This window comes from Centroberyx affinis, unplaced genomic scaffold, assembly GCF_046629955.1.
Source record: "Centroberyx affinis isolate AG114_WGS23_722 - 3 ecotype Tasmania unplaced genomic scaffold, CSIRO-AGI_Caff_v1 ptg002807l_1, whole genome shotgun sequence".
Classification (NCBI taxonomy): domain Eukaryota; kingdom Metazoa; phylum Chordata; class Actinopteri; order Beryciformes; family Berycidae; genus Centroberyx; species Centroberyx affinis.
In genome coordinates, this window is record NW_027280953.1 from 12,501 (window position 1) to 27,500 (window position 15,000).

At 40.4% G+C, this 15,000-nt stretch overlaps 1 protein-coding gene across 1 annotated transcript in view; it reads left to right on the forward strand.

The window, feature by feature from the left end:
* Positions 1 to 15,000, forward strand: part of vipr2 (vasoactive intestinal peptide receptor 2) — a 35,702-nt gene that overhangs the window by 7,636 nt on the left and 13,066 nt on the right. The window contains exon 4 of the mRNA XM_071535990.1: positions 360 to 457. Within this exon, the coding sequence (XP_071392091.1) occupies positions 360 to 457 (98 nt within the window). The remainder of the gene's footprint in view (positions 1 to 359; positions 458 to 15,000) is intronic.

Below are 15,000 nucleotides of genomic sequence, written 5' to 3' on the forward strand. Positions count from 1 at the left end.
CGCTCTCCCTCTCTCTCCCCCTCTCTCTCTCTCTCCCTCCCTGTCTCCCCCCTCTCTCTCTGTCTCTCTCCCCCTCTCTCTCTCTCCCCCCTCTTTCCCACTCTCTCTGTCTCTCTCTCTCCCTCTCCCTCTTTCCCTCTCTCTCTCTCTCTCTCTCTCTCTCTCTCCCCCTCTCTCTCTCTCCCTCTCTCTCTCCCTCTCAGTTCAATTCAATTTTTTCAATTCAATGTGCTTTATTGGCATGAAAGTTCACAGACAATATTGCCAAAGCATCAAGATGAATATAAATGAAGATGAATGATACCCCTCTCTCTCTTTCTCTCTCTCTCTCTCTCTCTCTCTCTCTCTCTCTCTCTCAGGTAACATCAGTAGGAACTGTACGGAGGGCGGCTGGACGGAGGTCTATCCCAGCATCGACTCCGCCTGCTGGTCGGACGACTTGGACGAACCCAACAAGGTGCGTTCTGCTCCTGATCGCATCTTTACTTCCTGGATCTGATGCGTTTCCTGTTGAAACAGGATGTTGGGGGGCGGGACATAACGCAGTGAGCGATCATTCAGAAGTGTAAACCAATGGAATATGAGTGAGGGAGAGAAAGGCGGTTTTATTTGATGGGAGGGGTGCAGAGGGGCGGGACTGTTCAAAAATCTGATGGTTTTATTGGTTAGAAATTTATATTTACGCCTCCTGGTGCAGCATGATGTCACCATGACAGATACTCTGTTTTCTTGTTTTTCATTTTTTTTTTTTTCCCAATGTGAGGGATGCAGGTACCTTGACAATGACATTAATTATTCACCCAAAAAAAAAATAAAAATAAAAATAAATAATAATAATAAAATAATACAATAATAAAAAATAACAATACAAATAAATTATAATAACAATAATAACAATAATAACAATAATAATAATAATATAAATATACAGATATGCACACACATACATACATATATACGCACATATACATACATACACACATGCATATATAAAAAACATACATATATAATAATAGTAGCGATAATATAAAATGAAATACATTTATACACACATTCACATTCATTCAAATACATTCATTCACATTCATGGGAGTTCGTCTCATGGTATGAAATTCTGTTTTGTGTGTGTGTGTATGTGCTTGTGTTTCAAGTTTCAAGTTTTATTGTCACATCACAATTACAGCGAGTATAAAAGCGAGTGAAATTCTTGTGTGCAGACTCCTGTACACTGCGGTGTGTGTGTGTGTGTGTTTTGGTGTTTCTGTATGAAGATATGTCGGTTTGTTTACTGTATGTGTGTGTGTGCGTGTGTGTGTGTGTGTGTACAAAGAAAGGACAGTTCTAAGTAGGACAGTGGTTCTAAGTCGCGTCGTTGGCTTTCATCCATTGTGTGTGTGTGTGTGTGTGTGTGTGTGTGTGTGTGTGCATTGCTGGTTCTGAATGGATGAATACTGTCTGTGCCACTGTGTGTGACCTCAAAAGGATTGGCATCATGTTCTGCAAATCCTATAATTTACCAACTGATCTCAGCTGTGTGTTCAGTTTCATATCCACCGAGTAGCTGCTGAATAGAAACGAAACTGTGTGTGTGTGTGTGTGTGAGTGTGTGTGTATGTGTGTGTCTGTATTGTGCTTTTAGGTGCAAAGATCTTGATTAATTAGGATAGAAAGTAGTGGGGAACCTGCATACTATCCTTATTAAAAATGAGAGTTTTTTGTGAGATAGAAAGCCATTTAGTTTAAATAGTGCAAAGTTGCAGTAAATATTCCAGTGAAGTGACTGTCTTCGCTGCATAAATCATTCAGAATAAAACAGAATAAAATGGATTTATAGCTTCGCTTAAAGGTGATGTAGCATTTTAACATCAGTAAATAATCAGCACATTAATTTTGGGACATAAGTATAATTATTGTAAATAAACGAGCCTGTCAGCCTCTATCAGCCTCTACTCTGCATCCTGCATTGTTTCTCCACCTGGAGGATCTGGAGTTACCTTGTGAGGCAGCTGGATTCGCGAGATCACGATCACGTGAGAATGCATCTTGCCAGACTTCAAGTTCTGCGTTTGTGGCCGAATCACAGCGGTGCGGACCAATCAGCGTCCTGTGAGGGCAGCTGGGGGCGGGGCTTAGGTGTGAGGACAGAGAGAAGCGACTGTTCCTTCACCACAGTGGCGGCTCCTGAAGAGGCTAGCGTAGATGCTGCTGTAACATCAGTTATTTCTGAACTGGAGAGTAAGAGTTTGCCCTTTATGCACAAATTTTCCTTACAAAGACGGCAAGAATCATCTACCGACACGCTAACTACATAGTTTGTTATGGTTCGTTGATCTGATTGGTTGAAGTTAGCCCGTGATAGGCGGTGATAGACAGATGGTTCATCCAATCACCTGTCAAGTATTTTTTGAAAGTGCCTGCCCTTTTCCAAACAGTTTCCAAGGACGACTTCCCAGATGGTTCTGTATAACAAACCATCTGGTGTGTCAGGTTAGGTCTGGAGGGAAATCTGCTGGATCGCTTAACGTCACAAACTATTATATTTGTAAATTGCAAGTAATACACAACTTAATTCCAGATCCACTATTCTAACTTAGCCTGGTAAGACCGTCCTGATCACATGACCTCACATTCTGTTTCGCTCCACGGATCAGTCTGGACTTCTAGCCGCCCACATCGATTTCAGTGGGCGGGAGAACTTGCCTTGACAGACAAACATCACGGTGTGCTGTTCAGTGGATACACGGGATAAACACGGGATAAACACGGGATAAACACGGGATAAACACGGTAACGTTATACTAACGTTAATGGTAACATGCATTCTCCTGTTCTTGTTTAATTGCTGTTATTTTAATCTATTTCTGCAATAACTGCACTTATGGCTGTGTTTACTAACATTAACGTTACCGCTTGTTGCTTCTGGAGACGCCATTACTGTTTTGCCAGCGGCGGCCTGTATTTCACGTCATCAACTACGACGCAGTCCCTGATTGGCCCGGTTACACTGTAATTTCAGGAAATCGATGTGGGCGGCTAGAAGTCCAGACTGATCCGTGGAGCGAAACAGAATGTGAGGTCATGTGATCAGGATGGTCTTACCAGGCTAATTCGAACTGACTGTATAGTCTAAACTTCAACTTAGTTGACCTGGTCATAATTCCTAAGGGTTAGGCATTAATGCCTAAGGGTTAGGGGTTAACCCTAACCCTAACCCTAACCCTTCAATCCTTACCCTAACCTAAACCTAATTCTCACTCTAACCATACAGTAGCAACTTATAGAGGTGATTGACATTGACCAGAAAAATAATCGTTTTCCTAGTCTTTCTGTCCTTCTGCCAGAACATTTGGACCTCATAAGGATAGAAATACAAGAGCACACACACACACACACACACACACACACACACAAACAAACAAACACAGGCACACACACATAGGTTGTGATGAGGGAAAGCGCTGATTTCATATGAGTGTAGCGTGTCAGTGTTGATGTGTGTGTGTGTGTGTGTGTATCTGGTCATATGTGAGCTTGACAGAGATGAATTGAGTTGAGGGAGGAGAGGAGAGGAGATGAGAGGAAAGGGGGTGAGGAAAGGAGGAGAGGGGAGGAGGAAAGAGAGGATGGAGTGTTTTCTGCTGACAGATCTCTGACCCCCAACTGATCCGTCCAGCAGAGTTCAGCTCCTCTCTCTCTCTTCCTAGAAACACCCAGACCACCATGAAATCAGCCTTCTCCTTCATCATGGCCTGAGACAGTGTGTGTGTGTGTGTGTGTGTGTGTGTGTGTGTATTTCTTTACTCATGAAGGCCAAATGTCCTCACAAGAATGGAAAGATGGAGAAAAAATCCTCCACAGTGAGGACATTTGGCTGCTCCTCACTTCTTTAAGGGGTTAGGATTTGGATTTAGGGTTAAAATTAGTATTAGGTTTGGGTTAAAGTTAGGGAATAAATAATGAAGGTCCTCATAAGTAATACAATGTACAGTATGTGTGTGTGTGTGGGTCATTCATGATGGAGTCATCTTGTCTCCAAGTGAATCAGGGGCTGGATTCACCAATGTGTTCTTAAGATAGATCTTAAGAAATGACATAAGAGGAAATTGTAGGAAGTTCTTAAGAAGGCTCTCAAGTGCAATTCCTCAATATTTTCTTAGTAACAGTCTCATTTCTTCTGAATTTCTTTAATTTTCCTACTTAAGAACTTCTCAAAATAGGGCCTGAACTAATTCTGGTTAATAAACTTTAGGCTTACTGCCATTGAGGCTAGGAGATAAAGCTAGGAGGCTAGGAGACAAAGCTAGGAGGCTAGGAGACAAGGCTAGGAGGCAACCCAAAGTGCTTCCATCTACAAAACAATTGTTGAAAAACCTATTTAGAGCAACTAGAGCAAAGATTGAAACATTGGTTGCTGTTGGTAACTGTAAAATTTGCAGCTTATTTCCAACAGACATGAGACAGAGGCCTACCTGGCCCTACACCAAATAAAGCTTTACAATAAATGTTCATCTTAATGTTAGGTGTAGGGGAACCTATGAAGACTTTGAACTATAACCTACTTGTCTAAAATGTGTTTAAATATATGATATTAGAGGCTTACCTTTTCACTGTAGGAGTTTTAAGACAGGTGATGGGCCGTCTTAAAGTTAACTTCATTTCAAGAATACCATTTATTCCTAAATTTGGAGGAAACATAAGAAGAAAGTTATCCATACAATCCATGGATTAAACTATTTAATCCTTCAGTCCAGTATTTTGGGAAGCGTGTTACTGTAATCACATTACTTTTTCCTGTACCTGTGTAAAGTAAGGCATTACTCTTCCAGTTTGGTGAGGGTTAGCAGATGGGTTGTTACTACTCTTTATCGGTGTCATTTCTATGAATCGTCTTATGCTGCCTTCAAGTCATGTCGGAAATAATCAGAATTACCAGTAGAGCGCACATGAACGAGCCGACAAAGTGGGAAATACTCGCTGCAGTCCCGGATGTCGGAGCTTCCCGCCGGCATTTGAACGCACCAGAAGACCTGCACACACTTTTCAAATCAAGGTGTGAAAAAACATAAACCAGGCAGGATCTTCACTGATGGATTATGGATTATGGATTATCTATCTCAAGCAAGTTGATTTTCGTCCCGTAAGGAAATGAATGGAAACGGCTGCCTGGAAAAATGCATTGAAACATGTAAAGTATGGTATGCTTTGGAAAGTCTGTAGTAAAGTGAAGTATGTGTGCAGTGTAGTAAATGGTCCAAACCATGCAAAAAAAAAACAGATAAGAAAAGAAAGATTTTGTGTCTGTCGCTGTTTAGATTCCTCTGCTGGTAATGTGTCTTAGCTTCACAATATTTAGAAGTTTTAAATAATCAGAATTACGCAAAATGTAAATTAACTACTTTTAAGTTTTTAAATTAACTGCAATGCACTTTGCTCACTGTGTTTTGCACTCAGTTTTTATTTATTTAACTGTTTAGATTACTTGTTTGTTATTGTTTAGTTTGTTATGCATCAAAGCTGCAAACACAACTTAAAGTAAGCCAAGCACAGTCGTTTTAGGGTGGAACGCAAAAAGTAATGTAATGAGCAGAGTAACTAGTTACTTTTCTCCTGGAGTAATAAATAACGACCCCAACACTGCCCTGGACTTTCTCTTTTTTCATTAGCATTTTGAAAGAAATGTCATTTGGGATTTCATCTCAATGTCAAAAAACAGGCCGATCTGAATTGGATTATTAGAAAATCAGTTTGCAAAATTCACCCAACCAGTTTCCAGGATTCTGTTTTTTTTTTTTCCATCTTCCTCTCTGAGAAGATAAGAGCTGAGCGTTTTTATTTTTTGTATTTTTCTGATGCCGGCGAGACAGCAGCTTAAGCTCTTCATGTCGCAGAGTTATGGGGTTCAATTCCCGCTCTTAGCACTCTCCGCTCTCTAATCCGGCCTCGTCTGTTCCCATATCTGCTCCTCTACAACATCGAGGGAAACTGAAGGAGAGATTTTTTTTTTCTTCAGTCGACTCCACAGAGGATTATGAAGCCGAGCGACTCAGCTGACCGTTTAACCCGGGGAGCGTTGCACGTGGTTTGGGGGGAGAAGGGCAACTCCCAGTGTTTCTATCAAGTTGTTTCACATGCTATAGAATGTGTGTGTGTGTGTGTGTGTGTCCCTCGCTCCAGCTGGTCGTCCTCAGGATGGTGGGGACATACATGCCTTACACTCTCTGTAGCGGCTCGTTTTGTAATGTTGTGTGTCTGTTTAGTGTCTCTGCTTGGTGGACGTCTGTGTTTGAGTGTGTGTGTACATGTGTGTATGCAATGTATGTGTGTGTGTGTGTGTGTGTGTGTGTGTGTGTGTTTGAACTTCCTGTCGCCCTGGGGTGTCCTGTGTGATGCCCGACTAGGAAGACTCAGTCAGTCTTGGAGCTTATTTTGACCGTCCAAGTTATTGCTTATAGTCCAGGCTGCATTCCAGACCGGTGGCTTCATACTGAGCATGAAACAAGCGAGTCACATCCAGGTTTAAGAGAATATCCTGAACCATTATTGAGTCCACACTCTCTGTTCTCTGTTTGTTTTCTTTTCCAGTCAGGTTTTCTCATTCTATATTGCGGCAGGTCCTCCTGAAACGCATCTATCCGGTGTCTATCTTGCATTATCTAGCAAAAGATTATGCGTAAAGCTGCATGAGGCAAGATGTTTATGCAAAAATACACCTGTCCTCTCAGCCTAAAACAATACAGAATAACAGAGAAGAGCATCCCGTGTAAATCAATTGAACCCCCTGTAAATTCACCCAATTTGCTCAAATTCATTTCTAGAATAGAATAGAATAGAATGATCTTTATTGTCATTATACTCAGGTGCAATGAAATTTCGCCTGGCTTCTCTCGGTGTAGTTAAAATAAAACAAATAAATAAAAGCAATAGCAGCATAATGTTACGAAAGACTTGTGCAAATTAAATAAATTCAATTTACACATTTACAAATTTACAAAGATTGAATGTTATAAATATTAATAAATAGATGTTAAATCTAATTCTAGTGTCAGGTTTGGACACCGGCAGGAAATCTTCTCCACACACAGGAAGTGACAAGTTAAAACTTTGATGCAAAATACAGAAGTGTCTCCTAAACAGCATGTGAGCAGAAAACTGGACTCACCAACGCTGCTGAACCTCTTCACCTCCAACACACACCAAGAAGACGTTCAGTTTACTGACGTCACCTTACAGGATTTCTGGGTGATGAAGTCCTTAAAATTTTCAAAAAAAATCAAACAGTCATCCCCCTGCTGCCACTTGGGGCCGCCAAAATGCAAAGTTACTAGCTGTTAGTGCAGCTTTACATGCTATGCTGCACAACATATTCTAACACAAACATTTATTGTCTCTTTAACTCAAGTTCGTTCGTTTTGTGGATGGAACAAAAGTGCAGTAATAGTAATAGACTTGCTACAGTACGGCTGCTGTGTTGCTCCACCTGTGAAGAAACATTTGGAAAACTGATTTTTTTTTCCCCATCCGGAGTTGCAAAGAATGTAACTAGGTAAGTAGAAATTTCAAAGACCAGACTTCAGCAGCTGTAGATGCAGGATGGAGTAATATTATCACTATAGTTAGTTAGTTTATTTTTATTTCTGTGTCATGCCAAACATCTGGCCCGTCCCACATGGGATTACAGGACACCACCATTTTACAAAACATACATCGTCCGGTGATACATATAAGAGCAAAAAATAAATAAATAAATAAATTACTCATCTCCAGGCTTTCTCCAGGTAACTAGCTGATCTAAATGTTTCATAAGCGAACAGCCAACTCAATCTTTGTGCGTCATCCATATTTACAAAATCAATATCTGTTTTTATCTTACTAAACAAAGTGTTGCGCAGTTCCCAGTAAAAAGGGCAATAGAAAACAAAGTGAAACTCATTTTCTATATCAGTCAAACAGCACACTGAACAAATCTGCTTTTCTTCTTCCAGACTGACATACTGTCCAGTTTCAACTTTAAGTGGTAAAATACCAGATCTCAGCTGGGCACATAAGGCTCTTTGCTTTTTAGATAAATTATATACAACATAATTCTATACTGTACATCCTGTACTATAAGTATAGGATGTGTGACTTCTATTATAGCTTCATCATGGCTTTACATTATGACTTCTATTATGGCTCTATTATGGGGACTACAGAGACTTATACTGTGTACCTACAGGACTGTTGCAAGATGGGAGACTTCTGTTATCTATTATCTATTATCTATTATCTATTATCTACTGCTTTGTAACAAACTAATGCTGAGTTTGCGTCATATCAGAAGAAACAGAAGAACAGGATGATTGCTACGACTTGGAACGCCAATATTCAAATTAATTTTTTATTTAACTTCAGCACATATTGCTCACTTTTCATAAGTAGTAGATGATTGTATTACTGTGAATATAACTGATAATTTAGATTTTAATTATCTTGGACTGCCGAAATCCATGGATTCACTGCAGTGATGCAGTTCATGCATCCAAAAAAACTCACTTGTCCTACTTGTAATCACCACTAGGAGGCTGAGGTGAACGTTTTTTTTTTTTCGTATTTACAGTGAATCCACCATGATGTGAACGCAGCGTGATGTTGGATAGATGCAGGATGGGCCACTGCTTTTGTTTATTTAGAGTTTAGTTTACAAAACCGAAATGGTTTAGTTTGTTTATTTGCACACTCAGAAACAAAGGGATACAAACAGTGTAGGTGAGATGAAAAAAACACAAACTCCAAGAGCTTTACAAACACATCTAATGTCAAACAAACAAGAGAAACAAAAAACACAAACAACTGAGTTGGATAGTAAATAAGAAAGAATTTATTTATGCAGCACTTTTCGAAACAAGAGTCACAAAGTGCTTCACACAAGGAAAGCAGAATGTGAGCGAACAGCTTGACAGAAAACAGTAGAACAGCAAAAAACATTAAATGAATTAAGTAATGGAATAAATAAAGATGAATTCAAATAGTCCTGATACAGAAAATGAAGTCATACGGGAAGTGTAAGTGTTGTAGTGTGTGTGTGTGTGTGTGTGTGTGTGTGTGTGTGGTGTGTTAGCGTGTGCGAGCATATGTGCATGCCCGCAAGATACACAGAGGATGGATCTGTGATACCTCCCACTGTACCTCTGGTCTGTCCTCTACTCCACACACACACACACACACACACACACACACACACACACACACACACACACACACGTCAGGGTTTGTGATGGTATCCAGAGCCTCAGGTGTGGGATTCCCAGCCTCTGACTCTCAGCTGAAGCTCTATTTGTTTCCTGTTAAAGAGACAGAGGTTTTCCGTCTGGAACATCTTCTGCCTGAGAGCCGCTGGAACACATCACAGAGAGAGAGAGAGGGAGAGAGAGAGAGAGAGAGAGAGAGAGTCAAGTCAAGTCAAGTCAATTTATTTGTAAAGCACATTTAAAAACAACCAGAGTTGACCAAAGTGCTGTACAGCATGTGAGTAAAAACAGCATAAAAATATATAACAGACAGACAATAATATAGAGAACAGAAGATAAAGACGTGCATGATACGCAGAACATTATAAAAGAATTCAAAGCATGTGCGGTAGAGGGGAGAGAGAGGGGGGGGGGGGGGGGGAGAGAGAGAGAAGAGGGAGAGAGGGAGAGAAAGAGAGAGAGGGAGAGAGAGAGAGGGGCAGAGAGAGAGAGACAGAGGGGGGAAGAGAGAGAGAGAGAAAGAGAGGAGAGAGGGGGAGAGAGAGAGAGAGAGAGAGAGAGAGAGAGAGAGAGAGGGAGAGAGGGAGAGAGAGAGATAGAGAGAGAGATAGAGACAGATATAGAGATAGATAGATAGATAGATAGATGGATAGATAGATAGATAGATAGAATACTTCATTAAAAAATACTTCAATAAAAGTAAAAGTTATGCATTCAAAGTAAAAGTTATGCATTCAAAGTAAAAGTATAGAAGTATTATCAGTAAATGTACTGATGTATCAACAGTAAAAATCATCATTCTGTCAGAGTTAAATATTGCAGCATGAACCTGCTCCATATACTCGGGGAGTTTAAACTCTAACAATGCAACATATTTTCTGAGCTTATCGTATATTTTGCATGTAAAACCTTATTCTGCAAAGTAACTAGTGACTCCAGCCGGCAGATAAATGTAGAGGAGGAAAAAGAACAAGATTTCCCTCTGAGATGTAGTCGAGGAAAGTTGAAAGTCTCACAAAAGGGAAATACACAAGGAAAGTCCCAGTCGGCCTACCTCAAAATTGTACTGAAGTCAGCAAAATAAAGTAACTGCAAATTAAATAAAGTATATGTACTTAGTTACTTTCCATCTCTGGCTAGATGCTAATACTTAAGTGTATATTTATTTATTTATATTTATTTATTTATTAGTATATATTTTATTCTGAAGACGGTCTTGATTTCTTTTACTTGAAATTAGAAAATAATTGTAAAGCTACTTATTTGTTTTCCACACATTCAGTGTGTGTGCATGGGAAAGGTTCTTGAAATTGATCAATAAATGTTGTTGAAATGATATTGAAATGTCGGATCGTTTATATTATTTGATAGAAAGTCATTCAACAACTACATATAGGCCTCTGAATCATAGCACAAGTTAGACATTATGACACTTCGGACCTTTGACGGGAAGACATTTTAGTGGCTGGACCTCCTTGAATTTTAGTTGAATACCCCTGCTGTAGTCTTTCAGGTAAAAGTTGTAGAGAGCTGGGAAGCTTTGGCGAGAATCAACTTCTACTCTAAACTCTAAACTAAATCACATTGGTAGGGAGACAAGGAAGCAAATCTTGGCTGATGAAAAGATGAAGAAGTTCAGCGGTGGTGACAGGCCTGCTGAGCGTTCACACACCTCAGCTCAGGAGATGAATGAACGTCTGCTGGCAGTGTGGAGGCTCAGTGAGGCCCAGTGGAAAAACAGTAGCAGACAAACAGGCCAAAACAGGCAGGAAAGTCCCAGGTGTGGATGGATGGATGTGTGCAGCGGGGTGAAAGTGAAGAAGAGGATGAACACTCAGCAGACCTTCTCTGGTTAGACTAAATAAGAATTAAAAATTGGTTTTGGTTGAACAATCATTCCCATTTTTTTCCTATCACCATTATTGCCTAAGTCTAAACAAAGAGATGTTTTTCCACAGTCAGAAGCTCCTCCTGTCTGTTCTGCTGCAGGCCGTGCTTCTTCTTCTTCTTCTTTAATTATTTTTAAACAGGGACAGCGCACATTGATTGACCCGAGGGTAAATGTGCCAGTGTTAGCCAAGTGGCTAATTTTCAACTGTAGTCCCTGTGGCCAGGTATTATTATTAATAATGAAGTGCTTTACATACAATAAAAAACCCCCAAAACAATGATGCAGAATTTACCACAATCAAATAAATAAAACAGTTGAATAATAAACATAAATAATTAAAAAATAACAAAAAAAGGAATAAAAGGTAATACAGGGGATAAATGGATACAACTAGAGAACGAACAGACATGCAACTAAACACAGATGTAAACAGATAAAAGTGAACATGAAAAAGAAACACAATTACAAAATAAATGATAAAAAGGAGATGCACTGCCATTCAAAAGTTTAAAAGTTTGGAGCCCCTGAGAAAACTCCAAACCCCCGAAAGAAACCAATGACTCCACCCGCCAAGGCAGCACCAACCAATCAAAATTATTACACCTGTCTTTTCAATGCAGACCTCAGATCAGGTCCACTCATCACACTTGTATGATCCGTGCTCAGATACGAGATCAGATTTGTATTTTTTTTTTTTTTAATATAATCAAGAAACATGTTTCTGTTTGCAAGACCAGCTCTCCTTTCCTTCTTGTTTTTCATATTTTTTGCAGTAGAAATCGCAGCAGGCGGCTGCTGAGGAGATGCTGAGCAGGCGTTATGCTTTATGCACAAATCATATTCCTCAGCGCTCTGATGGTCACAGTGGAGAGGGAAACATGGTCCAGAGAACACAGTCAACACTGGTGGGAAGCATCTCCTCTGACGTCTTCTGTTCTGACGCTGAGCGGCTGAATTACTTTTGTTCGAGGAAACGCACCTTCGGCCGCGAGATTATCTTCAGTGGCGAAACGCTCACCGGAGGCTCCGTGTCCGTGCGTAACGGGCTGGCAGCAGCCTGGCAAATGACGTTGCTTGCGATATCCAGATTGCGACCACACACACACACACACACAACTGAGATCGGACAGGATTGCGAGCCAGAACCTCCGAATGTGGATTCTGAGATCAGATCAGATCTCCGGACTGTTATTGCGAGCTGAAGAAACAAAGAAAGTTCAGAGACAAACAGAACACGTCATTTCAAACATGTTTTCCTAACACGACTCTAATGCCAGTTGTATTACACGTTGTTCCATTCTGTCAGAAGTGCAGAGATGCTTGTCTCCAGACTGACTCCCACTCTGCCAGTTAACCTTGATAATTAGCTGCATGATGAAGTCATGTTAGGGGAACCTGCAATACACACGTTATTTAAAATTATGTATTACATTGGTCAAGGCAGCAGTTTGTCTCTGAGCTGTTTTTATTTATTTTTTGAAAACAATGGCTTCAAATAATTAGAAACTACACTGCATTTGAAACCTCCTCATGATATTTCAAGTGCTCACTGGCTTCAGAGCTTTTTTGGACATTTCTTACCTGGAACTATCATCAGCAAGAGTCAATGATGCACGACCAAACATAATTTTAATGTGGAAAAATTTGATATCTGACTTAAAAGATCTTCTGGCTAAATAAGGATGCTATGTCTGTGTGGGTGTTATTATCCTGTTGGCTGGTGGAGGGGTGGGGGGTGGAGAGCGGGGTGGGGGTGGGGGGTAGGGATGGGGGTAGAGGGATAGTTGGGTTAAACAATCAAAAGGTATTTGGCAACCTGTTGTATTGTCTGTAACTTGACGGTGTTACAAGAAAAAATAAATGATAAAAAAAAAGAAACTACACTGCCTGACAACGTTTCGATCAGTCAGATCTTCATCAGATCATATCCGAGTAACACTTCCTCTTACGCATATTTGACAATAGACTGGAAGTCACATGATCTGAAAGTAAATCAATGGAAAGAGATGAAAGAGACAAAACATAAATAATTGTTCAAACATGTCAATGGACACGAGGCCAAACAAACATGTGTATCACTAGTAGAGCTTAACAATTACTCGAAAAATTAAAAAAAATCGAAATCACAATATGAACAGCTGCAATTTCCAAATCGCAAATCTTTAAACAATTTTAAAGTTCTAAAAAAATGTATCACAAGAAAAACTTGTGGTGATATGAATCACAGTTTAGATCGCAATTGCAATATTCTGTCAAATAATTGCAATTCGATTTTTTTGTCAATATCTTTCAGCCGTAATCACTATAGTGCTAAACATATGCCTCTAGTGATAAAATTACTCAAGGAATAAGGTAAAAATAAAAAAGGCTCTTAAAAGTTTTCATCTGCTCACCAAGAGCTGAAACCTGCAGCAGAGCAGACAGCAGAAACATGGCTGGGCTCAGACTCTTCATGGTTTTAATGGAGACAGGAAAAAACTAAAATTACACAAGCGTTCTCCTGTAAGTCCCTTCTGTCAGAGAGGAAGACAGAAAGGACGAATGCAGCCAGAATTTTTGGATGGAAATGTGTAATGGACATAGAAGGCAGTGTGAGGGAGGTTGATCCCCGACTGGAGACGCATTTATAATTAGCCCAAAGGCTCGGGAATCAGGCTCAGGAATTATATACTGATGCCAGGGTCTGAATGTCTGTCTATCCAAAATATGTGTGTGTGTGTGTGTGTGTGTGTGTATACAGTGCATGGGTACATGTGTATGTGTGTGCATGTGGGCGTGCATGTGTATGTGCATGTGTGTGTACTTGTATGTTTATGTAAGCGTGCCTGTATGTGCATGTGTGTGTTTATTTGCAGTCATTTGTATGTGTGTGTGTGTGTATTTGAACTGCGTGTGTGTGTGTAAATGTGTATGTTTAACAATATGTGAATAGGGTTAAGGTTAGTGTGTGTGTGTATATCCTTGTGCACGTGTACATGCATGTGTAAGTGCATGTGTGTGTGTGTATAAGCGTAAATGTGTGTGTATGCGCATATATGTGTGTATTTACAGTAAATATATGTGTAAGTGTATGTATACGCATGTGCACTTGTGTGTGAATGTGTATATGCATTCACACGCATGCATGTGTGTGTGTGTGTGTGTGTGTGTGTGTGTGTGCTTTATTGCCAGATGGTGTCTCAGGCATGGGGAATGTTGTTTATAGATGATGAGAGAGTGTGTGTGTGTGTGTCGAGAGAGCAATGAACGCCAGACCCTGACGCGCACACACACACACACACACACACACACACACACACACACGCAGACCCACTGGGCAGCGCGGCAGTGTTTCCAGGCCGGTCGGTGTGTGTCGGGCTGAAGAGGCGGTTTTGAGACGGAGCAGATCCTCGACTCGTCCTCCTGATCCGCTGCATTCCTCCTCGGGCTCCTCGCTGGTTCTCAAAGAGCCTCTCCACTCTCACCAGACAGGCCACTGAAGCGTCCTGTCCATGTTTGAGCACAGTGTGTATTTTAGCATCGGTCTTGTCGATGTTTGACGGTGTGGGAATTCCAGACTGGGTTGGAAATAAATGGCTGCTAAACCGAAGAGCTGCTCATTTACTGTAGGAGACGCCTGCTGTCTGTTTGGTTGTGATGGCGAGGGATCTATAGTGGTAAATAAAAATACAGCCTCACCTCCAGTCAGAGATCATTATCAAACCACCAGTACAAACAAAAAAATCAGTGAATGTGGAAGAAAATTCAACGTATGTATTAACAGCTGAACAGTGGTGGAAGAAGTACTCAGATCTTTTACTTAAGTAAAAGTAGAAATACCACAGTATAAAAATACCTGCATTCAAAATGTTACTTAAGTAAAAGTACAAAAGTATTAGCATC